The sequence below is a fragment of the Drosophila montana genome, unplaced genomic scaffold (assembly GCF_035044405.1).
Source record: "Drosophila montana isolate Dmon_TW-CO22-7 unplaced genomic scaffold, ASM3504440v1 contig_3200_1, whole genome shotgun sequence".
NCBI lineage: Eukaryota > Metazoa > Arthropoda > Insecta > Diptera > Drosophilidae > Drosophila > Drosophila montana.
Genome location: NW_026998080.1, coordinates 4,427,529 through 4,448,996, shown reverse-complemented (window position 1 = coordinate 4,448,996; position 21,468 = coordinate 4,427,529). Strand labels below are relative to the sequence as shown.

The 21,468-nt window shown below is 35.4% G+C and overlaps 4 protein-coding genes across 7 annotated transcripts; 1 reads left to right on the top strand and 3 right to left on the bottom strand.

Moving 5' to 3' along the window:
- Positions 1-819: 819 nt before the first annotated feature.
- alpha-Catr (alpha-catenin related) lies at positions 820-13,507 on the bottom strand. Of its 4 annotated transcripts, XR_010436827.1 has the most exons (7): positions 12,475-12,621; positions 11,775-11,955; positions 9,487-10,970; positions 9,126-9,428; positions 8,009-8,215; positions 7,200-7,407; positions 820-1,050 (listed from the first exon to the last, which is right to left on the bottom strand). XR_010436827.1 is itself a non-coding variant. In XM_064687075.1 (6 exons), the coding sequence occupies exons 1-6, from the start codon at positions 13,490-13,492 to the stop codon at positions 7,282-7,284; spliced, it is 2,304 nt and encodes a 767-aa protein (XP_064543145.1). In that variant the 5' UTR covers positions 13,493-13,507; the 3' UTR covers positions 6,983-7,281. The 4 variants fall into 4 exon arrangements, 3 of the variants coding, with proteins under 3 accessions (XP_064543145.1, XP_064543144.1, XP_064543143.1); XM_064687075.1 differs by lacking the exons at positions 820-1,050; positions 12,475-12,621 and adding an exon at positions 13,490-13,507 and having other exon boundaries at positions 6,983-7,407; XM_064687074.1 differs by lacking the exons at positions 820-1,050; positions 12,475-12,621 and adding an exon at positions 13,238-13,273 and having other exon boundaries at positions 6,983-7,407.
- A 535-nt stretch (positions 13,508-14,042) lies between these two features.
- LOC135431769 (heme A synthase COX15) lies at positions 14,043-16,798 on the bottom strand. Its single transcript, XM_064687077.1, has 4 exons — positions 16,633-16,798; positions 15,465-15,576; positions 15,274-15,406; positions 14,043-15,051 (listed from the first exon to the last, which is right to left on the bottom strand). The coding sequence occupies exons 1-4, from the start codon at positions 16,723-16,725 to the stop codon at positions 14,202-14,204; spliced, it is 1,188 nt and encodes a 395-aa protein (XP_064543147.1). The 5' UTR covers positions 16,726-16,798; the 3' UTR covers positions 14,043-14,201.
- A 586-nt stretch (positions 16,799-17,384) lies between these two features.
- Positions 17,385-20,137, top strand: thoc5 (THO complex 5). Its single transcript, XM_064687401.1, has 6 exons — positions 17,385-17,545; positions 17,602-18,387; positions 18,468-18,583; positions 18,641-18,728; positions 19,271-19,807; positions 19,866-20,137. The coding sequence occupies exons 1-6, from the start codon at positions 17,471-17,473 to the stop codon at positions 20,106-20,108; spliced, it is 1,845 nt and encodes a 614-aa protein (XP_064543471.1). The 5' UTR covers positions 17,385-17,470; the 3' UTR covers positions 20,109-20,137.
- Positions 20,119-21,154, bottom strand: LOC135431972 (uncharacterized protein C6orf136 homolog). Its single transcript, XM_064687402.1, has one exon. It carries the CDS (start codon positions 20,949-20,951, stop codon positions 20,169-20,171), a length of 783 nt encoding a protein of 260 aa, XP_064543472.1. The 5' UTR covers positions 20,952-21,154; the 3' UTR covers positions 20,119-20,168.
- Positions 21,155-21,468: the final 314 nt, after the last annotated feature.

The window sequence follows — 21,468 nt, the reverse complement described above, 5'->3', positions numbered from 1 at the left end:
GGGCTTTTGAGGGAATCTACCTGCCCTTAGAAGCATCCTCTCCCATGCTTTTCATTTAACAGCCTTTGTCTTCATTTATCAAACAAAAACTGTTAGTAAAGCTATAAATTCAGTTAACCATCACATACTACTTCAAATATTTATATTTCTCGGCTTTCCGTTGAATCTTAACTAGATTTTAAAGTATCTGAGTTATAGAACACAATAGTTATATTCCAAATGTACCAAGATGACTTCTATGGATCCCCCAGGCAGTCGATTCGCCCCGTTGACTCTTCTCATTAACCATTTTTATACATTTTAATTAAGTTCAGGCTATACAAATATGAAGAATATTGCCTGTAATATTTCCATAAGAAACAACAAGCATCAAAGTTCCAAACAAAATTTTGGTACGTGTTTTTTAAAGGCTTATCGATTTTCTTTTCGATATTTTAAAAAATATGGAACTATCGATACCACAAGCAGCTGACAGCATAGCAACGATATAGCAACAAAGGGATTAGGTAAATTTTATTTACAATAAAAACTTTGGACCTCTCCGATTTTAATTATTTAAAATAAGCAAAACTCGAAAAGAATTGACAGAATGGAGCTAACGACTTCGTATTAAAAAAGGCGTTTGGACGATTCGGCGGGAGCTCGGTATGCTGAATGTTGCATCGAGCTCGCGCATAAAAGAGAGTAACATTGTTCATATAACCATTTGCCATCACCCTTGCGAGAAGCACCCAAAAAGCCCCTCTTAGTGTTCAATCAAATTGTTTATTTCCTTTGTGAATTTGTACATTTAACTTTTTTAAGATACGATATAAGTATAATCAATTTTCTATCAATAATAGTCAGCTTTTTTTATTAAGTGTCCCCCACCAATACTGTCTAAATTACGCTTCGACGTTGATTGCAAATTCCTTTTTGGATAACCTTTTTCCCTTTGTGGGAATGATAATAATATTTTTGAAAATAAGTTGTAAATATTATTTAAAATAAATTCTCTGGATGTCTGAGGAATATTGTAGTAGCCAATATATATTTGTACAGTTGAAACATCTGAATAAAAAATAAATAAAAATACAAAAGTAAAAAATTAATAACAAATATCTGAAGAAATAATATATTTTCAATATCGGAATATTAATGTTAAAAACTAACGACTCTACGCTTTTAATATAAAATGTATTATTTTTTAATGTATATTATTATATGTGCAAATATGCATTCAAGTTGGGTCGATAGAAAATTATTTTATAAGCCGAGGTCAATGTTAAACAAATGATATTAAATGTCAATATTATTTTTTAGTTAATAAAAACCCCCACTCAAAGTATTCCGTAAGTCCAAGTTTAGAACTTATAGATACACAGATTTTTTTAAACTCCATTTCAATTTTTTCTGTGTCTGCCAGGAAACAAAAACATCTAATTTATAACTTTGGTATTAAATATATTTTTATATTGATATGTGCAACAAATATATAAAGGACGAGTCAAAGTCTAAAACACGATCCCTTAACCCGATTTTCTATCCACCCACCTCAGTAAACCAAATATTAAATATAAATATGGGTAAGGTGGGCACACGAAATTAGCGAAATTATAGGTATTGCGTGCTTGTGCGTTGCACGGACTCGCATAAAAAATCATATATATCTGCATATTTGTCTGCATTAAGTAAAGGCAGTTTACATTAAAATTAAGTGAGATCTTTTATCGAACAAGTTTTTGGAATCGTTGAAACGTATGGATGCTCGTCATGGACCAGTCTCTCAGATCTATTTTGACAATGCCACAAACAATGTCGGAGCATCTACTACTCGAGTCGAAGAAGATCATGTTCAACCCTAGTATTCAAGATGCCATCCTATCATATTGTTCACTGAAGAAATAACTTTTCAATTTATTCCACCTATTGCTCTCCACTTTGGCGGTTTTTGGGATTCTGCTGTTAAGAGCGCGAATATTCTGCTGGTGCGTAACCTCGCGAATACCCGGTTCACCTTTAAGGAGCTGAACACCGCTGTCGTTGAGATAGAAGCAGTACTCAACTCTCGTCCGATGTCACCGCTATCATCTGATCCCAATGACTTTGGCGCTCTCACTACAGGACACTTTCTAAATGGAGATTCATCGCGCGCTTGCCTGATCGTGACATTATCACCAACAACGTCTCCTACCTAGATTATTACGATCAGATCACGGCTGTCAAACAGCAATTTTGGCGTCGTTATTCTTCGGAACGAGCTTATAGTTAGGACAAAGTAGACTTCGGCTTCCCCAAATCTCACATTTGGCTCTATGGTTGTCATACACAATATCATTCAATTGTCAATTCAATATCAATCAATGTACGAAGTATCCTTTTCGAACTTTGTTGATTGCCCAGACCTTTTTATACCCTGAACCCATTGAACATGAAAATATATATTACTGATCAGTATCAATAGCCGACTCGATCTGGCCATGTCCATTCGTCCGTCCGTCTATTCGTCCGTATGTATGAACACAAGGATCTCAGAGCCTATAAGAGCTAGAGACTTTGCGCCGTTCGAGTTTGTTTTCAATAACCAATAACTTGCCCAGTTTTCAAGCCATCGAGAAAATCGATATCGGTAAACTGTTTTTAAGCAAATTTCGTAAGTTATAAGAACCAAATTTGATATAAAGCTTTCTGAATAGAATATATTATACTATCGGGAATACCCCGGCATTACGTATAAAATAATTTCTCTCAAAGATCTTTGAAACCGATCGGACGGTAACAAAAAAACTTTCATGTTACGGGCGAAATATCCCAAATCACTGAAACACTTAATCATAAGGTTCTTATATAGGCTTTGAAAATAAGTTACAAAACCTAGAAACAAGAAAAATGTTGCCAGATTTAGATGCGAAATTGATATAGAGCCCAAGCCATGAACATAGACCCAAGTCCCGTGAAAATCGGATGAGATTTGTCCGAGTTTTGTCTATAAAACATTGACATATGCTATTATTATGTATTATACAACGTCGTCTACGAAATACTGGAGACCACATTTCCATTAACAGGTTATTTCTGTATTTTCTCTAAATTTGTGGAATCAAGAATATCGGATCTTATATTTTTAACTTTGCCAGTGAATCGGACAATTTTGTCGCCTTAAGTTTCGAAACTAAAATTATGTCCCACGCACTTAGAAACAAGAGTGCAAGAACAAATAACCAAATCAGCCGAAAGTGATAATACTATTGTGCACTTCTATGAACCATTTTGCGCATGGGACGAACTTTTAATTTCAATACTTGAGGTGATTAAGTTGTTCAAAGTCTTCAAGGCCGGAGGCTCCAGCAACGACATTTACAGCGGCTCTCAGAATATTGATGTTTCCAGTGAATGCTATCCGTGGTAATTGTTAACGGCTTCTAAAAATATTTTATAAACATTTAAAATGGGTAAAACCCCATAAAGTATATATGTTCTTGGTCAGCATTAATAGTCGAGCCGATTTAGCCATGTCGGTCTGCCTGTCCATTTTTTCGCGCTATACTGGAAGTATCTTTTCAGGTTATAAGCTCTGACCAGAGGACTGAAGGAAGGAATAGGCCTCACGAACATGGCGTATACAGTTCCATCTGTGTATTGGCGCTTTCGTCAATTTCTTTCTATTTCATGCAGCAGTGTTTAATCTTTGGGATTGACGACCTTTAGCTGTTTCGAGTTAAAATTGGGAGTATCCTTGCTGGTACGAGGCCTGACCAGAGGTTTATAATATGGTGCCATGGGTTATCTGGAGCCCTGGATTTTGGTGTCGGCTCTTCGGTGAACTTCGTTATGGTTGGGGCTTAACAGCTAAGTGCGGGTCGAGAAATTGCTCGACGTGGAGTGGCGTGATACAGCTGGGTGCCGTGATCCATGATCTCTGGTGAATTGATGTTCTAAGGGAGCGCTGATTGACTCTTAATTAATCATATTATAAGAACCGTGAGCTTAAGCCATCCTGGCAGGTGCTCACGCTAAGCCCATTGAGTTTAATGTCCGCTTTTCCGTTTGTAAGAACGTCGTTAATTTCAGAAGTATTAGAGCAAGCAAACGATATTTCAATCCTTTTTTTGAGCAAAACTCTTAGGCTTTGAGAAGTAGTCATTAAATTAGACATTTCGCTTCTAGAATATATGTATATATTTTGCTTTTTCATTAGAAAAGTAATGCTTTTCTCACGAAACCTTCAGTTTATGTCATAGAGTGCCTAACATAATCTCCCATGATTCATGAGATGATAACACCATCCGCATAAACATAGCATTATTTCCCAATCAATCGTCAATAGATCTGCGAAAAGTACGAAAAGGTTATTTCAAATGAAAGGACATCTGCATCGTCCTTCGCGTTGACTTAAAGATATAGTTTTCTCTATATCCTTTTCCACGAGCTGTATTTGGTAACATCCTTATGTTAGGTCAAGTGTTGTAAAGTATTTGGCTATCCCATGATATGAGAGGGTGAGCGGTAGTCGTTGGTAGTAATATTTAATTTAGTTTTCTAAATTCTAAAAACAATGTCTCATTATTTGTGAACGAATTTGAACATCCGTAAAACTTTGTGAAGCGGGCATAGCCTGTTGAGGGCACTGTGCTTTAATATTAATTTGTTTGTCCAGAATTTTCTGCACTGTGTTTTTTGAAAACTCGTAGAGAAAAAATTCAATTCACAATGGCAACTGCGAATATTCGATTGGCGCATTCAAACAATATTTTGCAATTGGCATATAATACTTCATTTAATCCATGGTCTGGAAAAAATATATCTGTAAGAAAATTCATAGCCAAGAGTAAGGCGCGAGTATTGGCTGTCCACACGGATTTTAGTTTAATTGTTCGAAAACTTTATTGGTGCCGAAAACGTGCCATTTTGTTGCTTTTTATTTATAACTTTTATATTATTAAACAATTTCAATATTTTGTTGAATAAAGTTAATTGATAGACATTTTTGTTGCTCTTCTGCGAGTTAGTTATTTATGTTACCGAAGAATATCTTAGTCGCTGTACGAAGACATAATTGGGACACTGTTTAAAGCGGTGCAGTTATATTTATAAACTTGTACACTGATTTTCGCAGCCATTATCGTTTAGTGCTATGTGTCATTAGTCAGTCTGTCTGGACAAAAAGTTTATGGAATGTACAATTTCAACTATATTCCAAGCAAATTGAACGACAGTTTTCCATATTGCAGATTAAAGGAAATCAACAGCTCAGTTACTTCATTTGCACAGCCTACAGTTTTTGATAATTTTTGTCACTAATATTTATATACAAAATGTACATATCAGCAGCAAAATTGATAGTTAAAAAAACATTTATAAATGCTTTAATATTTTGGATTCCTTATAGTTATGAAAAAAATTTAATTTCCTTAACAGCGCACAATGAAATCTAAGAAATGACTGCCGGATTCACTATGACGTTTGTTCATTTTATACCATATTGGGCTTAGAAATGAGATACAGGGTGTTCATAACATTGCAAAATGATGAAACGTTTTTAGGGCAAGTCTCTTAATAGAATACCCGTTATTATTAACAAAGTGGAACTCTATTCTGTGTAACCCTGTGTAAGGAATAAAGGCAGTTTTAATATACCCTGCACCCATTGCAAATGGGGTATATGGGTCCAATAGTTTTGTGCAAATCGAAAATTAATTGTGGGTATGATTTTCAAATTTTGTTTATTTAAGCTAAAGCAAACAAGCTCGTACCGCGAACTTGGTTGGTGTTGATAGCAGAGGGTTCATTTTGGATTCATTTCATTACAGTCTAAAAAAGTGAGACAATTGCTTAGTTTAAAAGCTCAATCATCTTTAAAGCTGGCATACATCATAATAAGTATACACATTCATCACGTATAATGAATATGAATTTACTTTTTAATAAACCTCAAAAGCATCAGCCAGAAGATGAATTCCCCCCAAAATTTATTAAATTTACAATTTAATATATTAAAGGTAACAAATCGTATTTCATTCCATTCCGTTCCAGCACATATAATAATTAAGTATTTAAATATAGTATAGATAAAAATATATGTATATAATTTGCGCCTTGCATTTTATAGACAGGGTATTTGCCAGTCGATTTCTGTTAAATATAACGTTTTATGTACTTTTTCTGCTCTTAACGCGTCACTTTAACCATATTTCCCATAACATGTGGTAAATACTTTAGCAAACAGAGCGTAGGAATTACGTATGTACATATATATATGTATGTATGTGTACTATGTACATACATACATATATGAATTTGTATACGTGGATTTGAAACATATGTTAACGTTAGTTTTTTGTACTATGCTAATAAAGCTTAATATCCATCCGGGTATTCTTATCAGCGTTAAGTTTCTAACGCTATTAGATATTTGTATGTATAAAAGTGGATACCCACGCACGGAAAACTGTTAAAATTTTTTGCCGACGGCTAAAACTTGCAGTTTGCAACAGCCAGTTTGCCATTTATTTCATAGATTTGATACAGATCAAATACGGACCAGGTCCTGCACTCATTTTGCCTATCTAATAAATTTGCGTGGCTTACACAGGGCTATTGGGAGATGCGATAGCCATATCGAATAGTTCTTTTTACTGTAGTTGCGACTTTTGAACAAAGGATTAGGGCGAAATGGACTGGTCGCAAGCCTTCAACTGCGAATAATCAGCTTACAACTTCGATCACACAGAAGCTCATATTTTTTGCTAGTTCGGTAGCCATAAAGTCTGCTCTTGAAACAAGTTCCGACTTATTGACATCGGAACGAGAATAATAATAATAAAAATAAAAAAAAAATGAATAAATATCATCTATTCGAAATAAATGTTCTACCCAAACTATTTGCAAACATCTGCTGTAAAGAGTTCTGGCCGGAACACTTTATTGTAAAAGAATACGAACACGAGCCATTTCACAAACAGAAAAATTGTACTTTTATTTAATCTTTAATTGGTATCTGACCACAAGAGAAAATTTATTTATTTTTGAAACAAACACTTAAGGACACGTTCATTTTTTTTGATTATTTACCGTTGGTTTATAGTTAAATGCCTAATTTTTTTAATAAATAGTTGTATATTACAGTTTTTTTTACAACATTTTGCAACATATACTTTGACAGAGTTTTTTTCAACTTCATGATATAGTTTAGAAAATATGGTACAAATACATTCACTCACTTATAAGGTATGTTCAAAACAATAAAAATGATACTCTCGTCCGTCTGGCATCACCTTTGGCTCTTCGAGCCATTCCATAATGTCACATGCTTCCTTCGGTGCTGCTTGTTGTTCCTTTGGAGTCACACATTCCACCAGCAAGATTTTCATCTCCACGTACGGACCCAGATGTAAGTCCGCCCGTAATACCGGTAAAATTTAGTTTGTACTGTAATGATAGACAGTAAAATCTTATTCAGTTCAACAGGTACAACATTGGCGAATTCAAAACAATAAAAAATAGATTGGTTTGCCTAGGTTGACAGATTTGGACTAATTTGGACGATTTGAAAATTCATTTGGATTGTCTGTATTTAAGGCCATTTTTATACCATATGTGAGGCGGCTACTCAGAGCGGCGACAAATCGTTACGTCAAGGTGGCATTAAAGTTATTGTTTTAGAATTACTAATATGGTTAGTTTATAATTATAAATGATTAGTATAAAGGGCATGCCGACCGCCGCTGCAACCAAGCATTATCAGTTGCTCAATTCCTTGAGAGATAACGATCAAATGGAGAAGACGTGTGGGCTTACCCAAGAAGTCTGTAGACCTGACCTTATCAGAATCGAAATAACACTTAACACGTTATGACGCAATAATCGATTTACTCAATTGAGCTGCAACCAGGGTTGAGTAAGAAACCTTGTAAAATTTAATCGAGTAGGATCTTGAGTGTTACCAGCTTGAACCGCAATAATGGATCATATTTCGCTTACTTTGTGAAAAGAGTATAAAAGAAAACAGTTTTATTTCAAAATAAATTACCTTGTTTGCGCACTCAAAACAGTTCGAGACGACTTTATTTATAACATTCATAAGATTTTTTGTTTCCCTTATGACGTGATCAACTTTAACAAATGTTGCAGCTTTTCCGACTGTATGATCTTTTACTGTAAATTGTAGAGCTTGGACAAAAGTTGGCACTCTATCTAATATGCTTAGAAGATCCTTTTTGTTATCACTTGCAGGTACCTGAAAAACATATTTACTTTTAAAATTTCAAGTATGACAAATATTTTCCAATTATACTGATTTCTTGAACATTCTTCATTTCATTGAACTCTAGCTAATTCGGAGGCCTCGCACTCGAAAACTGTATGAGCTGGAGACTTAAAGTCGGATCACAGAACAAGTTGATTTAAAAACAAGTAAGAGTCTCTAGTCGGGAGCTCCCGACTAGGGGAAACCCTAAACCCTCTTCTACCAACACGAAACGCATTTAAAATAAAAATGTTAAAAAAAAGTTGGTTCCCAGTACCGGACTTGAACTCGCAACTCCATTAAAACTTGCCACCGCCTCAAACTCCAAACCATACCAGGAAAAGAAACTGAATTATAATAGCAGAGCACAGCATAGGACACGATCGCACTTGCAATTGTATTTGTGCACATGAATGCAGAAAGTTTTGCAATTTGCGCTTTCGTTCGCAAACACGTTGTCTGCTAATATATATATAACCACATGTTTTCCTTAATAACTCCGGTGTTTCTTTCAGCAGAAGATCTTTATATTCGTATATTCTCGAACAGGCAACATCAGTAAAGTTGTGGCTGAAATTATTGGGTACTTTCAATTGATCTATTTATTTGATTTATGACTGAGGGGTGTTGGGGGTGGCGAAAGCGATAATATGAAAGATATTCTAGCTCTAAATACTTAAGAGAATTTGCTCAGAAAACACATTTTCGTTATCGATTTTTATCGATGGCTTGGAAACGAGCTACGTTAGCCAAAGCTAGTTTTTTGACTGATTCTTCCTGTATTCTTTTTATGGGTTCAACAATTAATGATATGATAATTATACCTAACCAAATGGATAATAAAAAAAATCTAGCAATTGGAAAATGTATAGATCGATTTAACCATATAATTTTGATATACCTGATATGAAAAATGGCGAAGGACTTTATAAAGTCGGTTGGCTTCTTCAGCAAAATATTCCGCTTGAGTAAACAAATCTTGTGTCGTTCGTAAAGAACCGTTTCCCTTCGTAAATTGATACATCAAAAAAGCCATAGCTGACATATTTTTGGCTCTTTTCAATATGTCGTTGTCATCTGATAGATCCTCTGTCCATTTTGAATCTCCATTGTTTTTACTATCTATGCCTGAGTACTCCACGATTTCTCTATCATCTGAGGACGTTCCAGGTGGTTTTGATGATTTTATTGTTGTTTCACATTTCTAAATAATGGGAATAATTTTTGAAATGGTGTTGCATTGATGATTTTGCTTTGCTTACCTCTAGTTGAGAGTCCATATCAGTTTTAGTTGTGTCTACCGATGCAAGGATTTTTTTAGATATTGTTGAAATCTCATTTACTAACCACTTCCACATGCCCAAAAATGATTCAAAATTTTCATTTGCTGCGCTGCTGTTAGTGTATTTCCAAAGGATTTTAGCTGCAACAAATACTTGTGGACCATAGATGCGCAAGTTAATCGCTAAACATTTCGCATGAACCTGAAGTCCTTCCGTTGGTGCTATGTGCTGTAACAACTTGCAAATATCGAAAATATGATCACAGCAGTCGTGAAACTTGGTAGAGCACTGATTTAGATTCTCAAGATCGTGTGCCATTGCCAAAACATAAAACGATTTCACAATCCTTGTACAAATGCTAAGCGATTCATTGAAGTCAGCTATTTGGCTTGATACAGACATGACAAGCTGCTTGCACAAATCTTGTAGACTTTCAAGCAAACTCATTTCTGGTTCCCTGCCTTGTATTGGCACTCTTAAGCCTTTATTATCATGATAGTCTTTTTTCAAATGATTGAGGTACATATCAAACTGCAGTTTACAGTTGTCACAGTAGATTAGAATATTCTTGCGATGCTCATGACTAATGTAAGGAGAATCTGTAAAATCGTGCGTTTTCTCAAACAACTTATCAAAAGCCACAGAAAGCTCCTCACTAAGGTCCAGACTTTCGTAGGTCAAATGTTTCTTAAAATTTGTATTTTTAATCATGTGGCTACCGTCAATTGGAGCTAAGTTCTCTTCTTTTTTCCAATCGTCATCATTAAATAAGGGATAAAACGCATCTGGATTATTGTTTCCCTCCTTATTGCTGTTACAATCATATTGTATTGATTGTAGTTTAAATTTCTTAATAAGATTTACAATACGTTTTATTGTCGTATATATGCTTTCATTTTCATAATTCGAATTGCCTCGCGCATTACGAAATGCCATATGCTTAGCTGAATCGAAAATACTATCCTTTATTACGAAATGTATCAAATCCATTGCTCGTCGTATTTGGCAAAACACAGTGTCCCGATTTTCTTTAACAATCACACAATCGCTGTGTATTAAACTATTTTTTGATGATGTCAATAAAATCGATATAGACTTTTCGAGAATCTGACGAGCCGAGAACATTTGAGCACGCCGCCGCTCTTCTTTAAATGAATTCCGGTGGTGCCCAGTAAGGTAAGCTAGTTCAATCATTTCTGTGCCAAATATAGAAAACGCGCGAACAAACTCGGTAAAATTCATAACAGACTCCAGCTTTTCCAAACTTTCAGAAGCTCGCTTCTTTGCAGTGAGTAGCTTTTTAACCACAATTATGTCCACCAGCAGAAGAATTCGTGTTATTGATGAAAGAAGCGATCTGGCAGCCAGTATAATAGCACCGTAATCTTTTAACGGCTCAGTATGATGCCGGAGTTCCATTCCACTTAAGGGCGAAGGGTCACATAACTGTTCAATGGACTTTCCTAAAACAAAAGACGACTATATTTAATATTTTGACAATACATTTAAAGAAATTAAGAAAAAGTTGTTGAAAAATTTTAGTTGTATAAGATATTTTCCAATATAATGTTGAAATTTCAGCATAACTTATTTTACATATTAATGACAAGCAATAAAGAACGGCTGTCTTCGGTACGCCAAATTTTGTAGAATTAAAGTTAAAGAATAATGAAGCTCCTAATTGCCGAGGCTGGCGAACAAAAAAATGTTTCCACCCAAAAATCCTTTTTTCAAGATTCTTCGTAAAGGAAAATATTTGAGATAGCAGTCCGATGTTTAATAGATTTGATCCATAAGAAGAGGAAGAGGCTCTAGTCGGGAGTGAACGACTAGGGGGTAACCTGAAGAGATTAGTCTTTGAATTTTGAGCGGTTTCGGGTATCGTCAGTATTCTTCGCTGCGAGATAAGGGACTGAAATCTTTGATTGCGTGCGACGTGGCATCCACTGGATAACCAAAAAGTAGAGTATATCTAACGAGTTGATGGGGTTCTCCCGTTAATCCGTGTCAGCGTTATGAGTTCTAGCTCAATGTCGACCCTTGGTGACAGCATTGAGCGAAAGCGTAGTCTTGTGCAGACGCGTCCTTGTTGGATTAAGGTGCAGCTATTATCTTAAAATGAACATAGGTAGGAGAAGTAAAAGGTAACGAACAGGGGTGGGTTGTTCTCAATCAATCAATAAAGCATAGAAACACGTAACGCGAAAGATATTTCGAAGTTAATAACAACCGATAATATTGTAACACAATAAAATGATGGACCTTACCTGCATCCCTAGCTTCTCTAGCAGCCTCATACATATCGACTTTTATGTCAGTATTTTCCTCTGCAATTATCTCTCCAATTGTAATAAATCGTTCAACAGATATACTCAATGTATGTCCAATGTTTCCAAAAGTCGACATAATTTGCTCGTTGTCAATATCACGAAGTCGAAAGCGCTGATTCTGTAAATAACAAAACAAACCACAATTGATTAAAAATGTTCTGTCTCTGCTCTGTCGATTTAATCAAGTCTTGTTAAGAGCCAAAACATTTCGCGTAGATGCCAATTATCTGTCTAAAATAGTGTCCCCAATATTTATTTATATATTTAAGACAATTTGTCTGGAGCAACTGACTAGTAGAGTCCTGCACATTGCTGAGGATTATCAAATCACATTTAAGCCGGCAACAAAGCCTTCTGAGATTGTCCATTAGGGCATGAAAATGCATTCGTTATGCTTTAACTTTATACATACATTTTAAAATTATGTCTATACGTGTTGAAATTCGTTTTAATAATTTTGGTGTGAGGGCGTGTGTATATTCCATGCGAATGTAAATATGTATAAATAACTATAATTAAGTTAATATGTGTGTTACGGTACAGGGTAGCTTCTAGTCAGACACTTTTGACTAACACATTGGTATCTTACAAATTGTTTATAATTTTATTTTACCAAGAGGACCGAGAATAAACTTACATTAACATCAAGCGCAGATGGAGATAGGCCATACATTTTTATAGTTCTTTTGTTTTTGTTTTTTTTTTTTTGGTTGTTTTTGTTTGTTTTCAACTGCTTAAAAAATTAATTTGTATTTTGTGATCCGCACATTTAATACCAATGTGTATATATAAGTATTGATTTTTTGAAAACATTCACTTCACGTATTTTATATATTTTGATATTGACCTTTTTTAAATGAATGCTAGTTATTACAAAGAGTTAACATGAATTTTGTTTACACATATATATATATAATAAATGCATCTACAAAATCTAACAATGATGGTCTCCGACACACAATATAGCCATATTTTTTTGCGCATACATATCTTCTGCGCAGTTAACAAAATATTTTGTACATAAAAGAACAGTTACCCTCGCAAGCATAACGCTTATTTACAATCAAATTAATCTATCTTAGATGCGGAAAGCATATTTCGTTCAAAAATAATTATTTATCACTTCTTATCAAATTCGTCATAATGTCTGTAACAAGAAAACTGATTATATTACATATAATAGTTACTTTTAGACCGATTACACCTATCGGGAGTTCTCTATTGCAGATACCCTGACTTAGCGGTCATGACGAGCATTTAAATATCCTTCTGCTTTTTATGCGCTTGCCCTTCGTGTTCCTTTATCTACGAATTATGATTAGTAATACTTTTAAATAGATAGTATTCGAAAAAAAAATGGGAAAAATTGTAACAAGTAACGAATGTCTTATCTAACTTACCTTTAAGTATATGGAATGCATAAATTATTTAAAAAATAACTATTTAGTTGCATTTTGCGTTTTCATAATATGCACTTTATTCTCATTCATAAACTGAGTTTAGCTGGACAAAAGTACTTTGCTTCAATATAGTTCGCATAGGTCTGCTGCTAATTGAAAATCAAACCATTTTTGTGGCTTTTTACTTGAGAGTTTGTTGTTGCTGAAAAATATAATAAAAAAAAAATACATATAAGTTAACAAAGAGCATACCATCTAGAGGGCTTCAAATTGACGAGGGTGTCCTCATTCGTTTGCGCGTCAATGGCACTCCACCTCCTAGAGGCAACCAGTTCAGGTTGGACCTCAACTTACAGTCACCAAAACCTATCCTGGCGACTTAGCCCACATGGGCGCTTATGGGAAGCAGGAATCGAGCTTCATTGCTCCGTTCCTTAAATCTACCTTCTCCATCAACTACACCATTGAGGAGTTTTCTCTAGTCCAGCATAGAGAAAGCACTCAATCATTCCGCACACTCACCTGGCGTGACTGCTTTGCTGTGTTCTATGATGGGTCAAAAGTCATACCACAACTTTTCTCATAGTTGCAGAGACGAGAAAGAAGAGGAACATGTTGAACACTCTTTCTGCTCCTGTTCTGCGCTGAGTAACAGAAAATAAAAATTTCTTGAAAATCCCCTTCCAAAAATTGAATACTTACCCAAACAGATTGGTAACAAACAGCTTTCCTGAAGGCAGGCATTTAATTTTCTTACATCCTACTTTAGATGAAACTCAAGCATTTGAATAATAATAATCGTCTGTTTCACTTGTTCCAGAAACGAACAATATTAGAATTTGTATTTTCTCAATTTCTTTCACTTATTTTATAAAATTTTTTATAAATAATTATCAATTATTTAAAGAAAAAGAAAGCAATTAATTTCTTTAATATGTGTGCCAGGTTACGATGCTATTTGGATTTATTTTGGTATGTACTTTAAAAGTCGGAGTTCGTGCGAAAGCCACACGGCAAAACTGAGTAGAATTAAAGATCCAGATTGATGAGCTGTGGCCAATGGCACAGGTACATAGGTTAATAATGTAGTTACACCTAAAGTAGCTTGCGTCCAGGCCATAATAGTTACTGCATTAATAGCCCAATTTGCACGTTTGGGTAATTTTTTGCGACTCATCAACCATAAAGCCGTTATAAATGATACTGTTGTAATGCCCAATATACGATGGTTGAACTGAACCGTCGTTGGATTTTCAGTAACATTTTTGAGTATTGGTTTAAATTGCAGTATATCATCAGGTATCCAGCTATCGCCCATTTTTGGAAATGAATTATAAACTAATCCAGCATCCAGTCCAGCCACAAATGCTCCAGAGATAGCTGTCAAGAACACCATTCCTTTCGTTACATGTGCCAATTTCTTAATATTAACCATCCGCTTTGCTGTAGATACACATATATCAGCTGGTATCAACTTGGACATTGCATTAGATAAAAACAGAGCATATAGGACAAATGCTGCAGCTAAATGTGATGCCAATCTATATTGGGAAACGCGCGGCACATCATTTGGGTTATCAAATCTGTCTTCCAAGCCGGACTTCACCATATACCATCCCATTAAACCTTGGAGTCCAATTAAAGTCCCTAATAATACTACAACCTTTTTTGTTTTAGCACAAAAATAGCCTTTTCTCCAAAAGTATGCAGCCGGAACTAGAAAAAATGCACCGATTGCACGACCCCACATCCTGTGTATATATTCCATCATATATATAAATTTAAAGTCTTCCAATGTCATTCTAGCATTCTTTCTGGAAAAGAGAGATATTAAAATATTATGTATACATATATTAGTATGTGTTAGTATATAGTAAATTGAAAAGTTGGTGTTTGCATTCAAAAATATCAATACAACTTGAAAAATGAAATACTTTAACGCATTATTTTTTTTTGCTTGTATTGAATATATGTAAAATATTATATATGTGGCCAGGGGTTGTTTATTTGTTTGTTGCACGCATTTATTTACTTACAGCTTAAATTCAGGATACTGTTGATATTTCTCAAACTCTTTAATCCATTCTTCTTGATTGCGTGGCATGCGCTCACCAAGTAGTTTCCAAGACACCATTGATAGTCCTGATTCTGTTAATCTTGTTACGCCGCCTTTATGTAAAAAAGAATTCGCTGAGGTTGGAATTTTATTGTTTTGTTTTAAATTTACCAAGTCCAACAGCAACGAACACCATGCCGCTGCATCCTAGGAACCACTTGCCAACTGTTTTTTCATTTGATTTGCTTATATGATTCAATTGAGGAGCTCGTGGCGGTATATGCTGAATGAAATGAGAAGAGGATATTAAAACGCTTTTTATTTTTAAGCCATAGTAAATCCGGAGATAAAAAGGGGAACAGAGGGGAGATCACTCCACCACCAGGGGCACCAGCAATCCCACACAGCGCACCTATTGTCCTCGGAACGTTTTGGTGTGGAAAACAAGGGGACAAGGAGAAGCACTGGTAGAAACCGCCAGCAAGCCCACAAAGCACGCAAGGTGTCGTCGTAGCGTAGTAGTACTTGCTGCCCACCGGGAAAATCTATAAGGAGGCGGGGTTACTATCTCTACAATCAAGCCTTGCAGCCAAAAGAGCAAATCCAAACTCGATTAATGTCGCAACTACATAATTATTACTAGAATGGGTATGGTCACAGCTTCGCAATTTAAAATAAATCGAGAGTCGCAAAAGCCTCTGCTGCCCAACCGAGCAGCATTGTTCTGAACTCCTTCCGATCTACATAATACTGTGCGGCTGTTATTTTAAAGCTAAACCAAGACAAAGACATCTACAGCCTGGCAAAAGACGACCTTCAAGCCCAAAAAGGGGACGGTAAAAAAGAGAGAGTGTGCTACTCCGCTTACTCCTAACGTATTCGTAAAAATGCAAGCCCAGCCGAAACCAAAGGCTGTTAGATACATCTGCCTTTCATCAGAAGCGTCAGCTCAAGGCAGAAATGCAAGCCGTGCAAGAATTCATCTCCCCCTAACGAAGCACCCGTTGCCCACGACTTTGCTCCCGGCCAGTCATATTTTGCAACTGTCCTGAGCAGTTGACAGCCCTCGCAGAGTAGAGTCCGCCCCACCCCCGCGTAAGAAATACGGAAGGCAATGCCTATTGCTCCATTGCACTGTTCGCCAGGTTGGGTAGAATGATGCGTTCAAAAACTCAGCCTGGGTGGCACTCTTAAATGACTTTATGTATGACTTTAACTAGAAATCTAAGGAAATTGAATATTCTCTCTGGTTTTGTTGTTCTAGTTATAGAAGCAATTCGCCCAACACTTCGGATTTTTGTGCATTGTATAATTTTTGTAGCCCATACATAATACCTACTTTGACTGGAGCTTCCAAAACAGTCTGCTGCAAACTGCGTCTTGGAACAATAATCTTTAACGTATTGGCTCTTTTATAAATCGACCGAAGCATTGTTGAAAGGTATTAATTTATCTACAGTCTACAGAAAATAAGTTTTCCTTTGCGGCATGTATATTTATTTAAGAGTTAGGGATGAACCACATAGAAATGTGTAGTTTCGGTTAGAATAAGTTCAGTTCAACGGATCATTGAAATGAGTTTGTTTCTACTGTCACCGCGTTTGCATCCACATCCAAAGCTAGTGGAAGTTAGTATAGCAATAATTATTAATGGTCGACAAACCGTATTTAAACCTAAGTATTGAGTACATAAGAATACAAATATTTCTAATAGCATCACCGACACGATGGAGGAATATTATTTGCCAGTCCGGCCAGCTATGCCCCTTATAACAGCTAATCTTGTCAGTGACGTTATTAGAGCCAACAGATAAGGAGGAAGGTGTTAGTAAAGAAAATAATGATATTAATTAAAAATAACACATTTTCTTAAGTTAATATATTATTTAAGAATATACAATAAATAGGAAAAAGAAAGAAAGTAGTTGGTAGGAAGTTAGGAAATTTTTAATAAGTTGGTAAGCTAAAAAGATGAAGTGATGGGAAATCACATCATCCCGGTGATTCGATAAATCGAATCAGGTCGATTTATGAAACGAAAATATCGATATTTTTGGAACATCTATGTATATCAGTGCACCCCTGATAGATGCTCCTTTGAGAGACTGCATTTAGACTATTGAAAGTGTTTTTGATCAATCTTTTAATTATAGTGGCCAAACTAAATCAACTTTAAAATGGAGAATTTATTAAACACACAGTTTGTAAAATTAAAAGAAGCGATGAACAATCTCTATAAATTGAAGAGCACTGTGAGTACGATGTGGCTTTCGATCAACTGAAATTCTAAAATATGTTTTGTTTTTAGGAACATGCTTTGGAATCGCAGCAATCTACAAGTGTATTAATGTTTGTGGCCCTTAAGCATTCAAATCGAAAGGTCAAGCGAAACATTAAGTCTGGGCGAGATGAATTGCATTTGCAAAAATCTAAAGTTGACCTAAGTAGATTGCAATTGCAAAATCTTTTATATGAAGTTAGTCATTTGAAAAAGGAAATAGTCCGGTGTCAGAAATTTAAAAGTCGCGACTCTTATTTGGAGCTGTTGTCTGATAAAGAATATTCCAACAAGCTCGATGCTGATCATAGTGAGAAGGCGAATTTGTCAAATCACAAAAGCCATTTATATCGTCTGGAATGCGAGCTACGATTGCGTAAAGAACTTGATAATCAGTACAGTGCTTTGCTCTCTTCAAAACAGGAGTTATTGCAAGAAAATCTCAAGCAAACACAAAAATATCTTTCATTCGCTCCGGCATTACGCACACTACTAGAATCGACTAAACCATTGCATGATGCGCTCCAACTGTCTCTTGATGTTGAATGGAAATTAAGTTCAATATTTAAGTACCTGCCACGACCTTTGTATATATTATTTATAAACCTGCAAGCGCTACAACGTGACAAAAAAGATTTTGCATCCGAAGTAATTGGTTTTGAGAGTGATGCACAAATGCAGGAGTTGCTTTCGGAATCGGAAACTGTTTTAAAGGAACGACGACATTTTATGGACAAAAAAAGTGCATGCGAAGCGACGCCCGAAAGTACAATAGAAAGTCTCTTGAAACCTCACCCACTTCATATAAAACTAGTTGTAAGTTGAGCAAGAAAACTATGTTCGGTGGGCACAGAGCACTTTTTATAGTATCTTTTTTATCTATGTTTTAATTATAGATAGAAAGCCCAGATAAATGTTATGAGTTGGTGTTAATAATCCGGTATTGGGAATTGCTTAAATGTGTCACAGTTCATCCACAATTCAACAGCACAAATAACTCAAATTTTCAAGGGTTAGTATCAATAATATATATTACATTAAACAATATAATAATGTACATTTTTTAAAGAGACATGAATTTGGTTGAGGATCTTCTTGGACATTTATATGCCGACGATTCGGGAAAAGATATTCCTATTCCAGGTATCGAATATGAGGTAAGAAATTCATGAAAAATGTCTTGATAAGGTAAAATTATTATTTGGTATTTAAACTCTGATATCGTAGTAAATAACATAGATAACATAGTGATAAGGCAAATGTATGGAAAGTATATATCTACAATTTTATGGAACAATTTCAACCGTGTGAGACCGAGAGGCTTGTTACAAACTTTTTATAAAACCAACGATGCGTTGATGCAGCCATATTAAAAATGTTATTTTGTGGCATTTTTGAGATTTGTGTGAAAAAACTATCCATAAACTTTCCTTTTTTTATTGAACTGTGACCACTAAACTTTATAATGAATCAACGCCAACGGACAATTGCAGGTAATAAAGGGCCATCAATCATATTGCAATCCAAACCCAACTCATTTTCAAAGATCGTTATTCAAATTAATTTGAAAAAATAAGTTTTGCAAACGTTTTCACAAAAGCGGACTAAATTAAAATGCAATAAAGACAAGATATTTAGACGCGGACTGGTAATTAATTCAAATACAATGTCTCTTAAATTATCTTTTTTCTATTTTCAGTTGCAAAGTCTAAATTTGACCACGGAAGAGTGCCTGGAATATCTTGTTAAAAATAGATTTGGAAAACCATATTGCTGGTTGCAGAGCATGTGTTCAATAGCGACAGTCAATAAAAAGAAAATTTTCAAGCACGAATTTAATTTGCACAAGCTAATTCGTAAAGTATTCATTCGAATTCTAAAACGTTGGCGATCTTGGTTGCGATTAACCCAGCAAATTCGAGGCTTGACCTATAAAGATGTCGATATGTCCACTTCAAAGGAGAATATATATCCAGCAGGCTTATCGGGCAGTCTTGTCCAGTGGACTGCAATCTCTAGTGAAGAATTCAACATTCAAAATTCAGAATTAATTGACAATTTGTCGTCTTCTAATGGAATCACATACACCTCCTATAGGGCTGTAATTGTGCGTGGATCTGCCAAAATGGAATGCTTCATTCGAATACCTAGCAACTACCCATTGGATATCCCAATCTGGACACTAAGCGTTCATTGGAATGGTCGACATACGGCAGTTAACAATGCAGCTATTAAGGTAAGGATACAATTGGTCAACATCTTTGAATCTCTCAACTTAGAATATACCCTTGCAGATGATGGAATTCTGGACAAACTCTTTGCAGCCCAAGCATTTGGAGAGCGGCAACCGACTGCTCTACTCCCAACTGTTTCGCACCATTTATAGTTTCGATATTTTTCTCGAAACGGAAGGAGCAGTGCAAACTGTTAGGGAATACAATAAAGAGAAACCGTATATTAGCGCATACACGAAACGCATTCGTTTGCGCCCATACAAGTACATTATGAAGGGATCTATATATACGTTTAAACAATAAATAAAGTAAATTTTATAATGCAAACATAATATTTTTTTTAATTTATTTGTGTGCTATAATCTAGTTAAATTTAGAAAATGGATACAATAAATATCTGAACGGATGAAAACTAATTTTTTGTGATGTCGTTGCCGCCACGGTCCCTGTTGGCAGCGTTGAGCCAGAATTGTTGGTAACTATTTCACGACTCTCGTCCGGCATTATTTTGTCAACAACATGCTTGCTTATTAAACCATCATCGCCTAGAAAGCAGATAGAGTATCCGTCGTACCAGGCCTCCTGATCTTTAAGTACTTCCTGCAGCTCCCACACTTTGTACTTCCAAAATTGGAACATTACTTTTAGGCCCGATATGCCTCTGACTCGCCATCTGATGCGAACTGTGTAGTCCTCCGAGTGTTTAGTAATTTTAAGTATTTCAAATTTAACGTATGCGTACTTCAAATGACCAACCGTACGGAGAATCGCTATTTGCTTAACATAGTGGTACAAACCTACCGTATATTTGCCAGTTATGTTATTTTGAAATATAAGATTTGGACTATAAATGGAATAGTCCAGTGGTTCGACAAACAGTTTTGGCAGTGTCCTCTTCAGCACATTGTAGGCACGGTCTAAGTCTTCAGAGCTCTTGTTATGTTTGTTTTCCAAAGCCGGTTTTTTTGATTTGTTATCATGAGTATTTTCTGAAGCAATTTGTGTAATATTGCACTTCTGTATTAGTGGATATGAACCTTTGTAAGTTTCCACTTGTGATACGTATAAACGATGAAGAATGGACGCCAACGATCGATCTCTGTGATAACATCTATTAAGGCAAGTAATCTTGATTCCACGCATCATTATGATTGAATACTTTCTATATTTAGCGGCCGCAAGGAAAGAATTAGATTCAGTATTTAATTTAGCGGATATTCACAGAATTATATATTATCCTTTTTTATGAATGGTCGATTATAAAAAATCGCAAAGACAACACGCGTGTTTCATATGAAAGACAACATGTATATAACAATAACTATATAATATTGTCAATGATTACAAAACTTAATAGTTTAATGAAAAGCCCTGAAAATCTGCAATATCGATACCATCGAATCGATAATTATTTTTAGTGATGGGCGAAAAATCATCGTGTTCCTTTTATAAGTCGAGCTGATTCGATATATCAAACCACTTAATATCACCAGATATAATAGCTGTATTTCGTGCGTTTCATCGAAAGCATAATTTCCCCTGAAGTCTTTTCAGTCAGTTATAATAAAATATTCTATTTGCAATAACGCGTTGGCTATTAAAATGAGTCTCGCTGTATGTCAGGAGATTGTTTTGACAAAGTGAAAAATTTATATATTTCTGA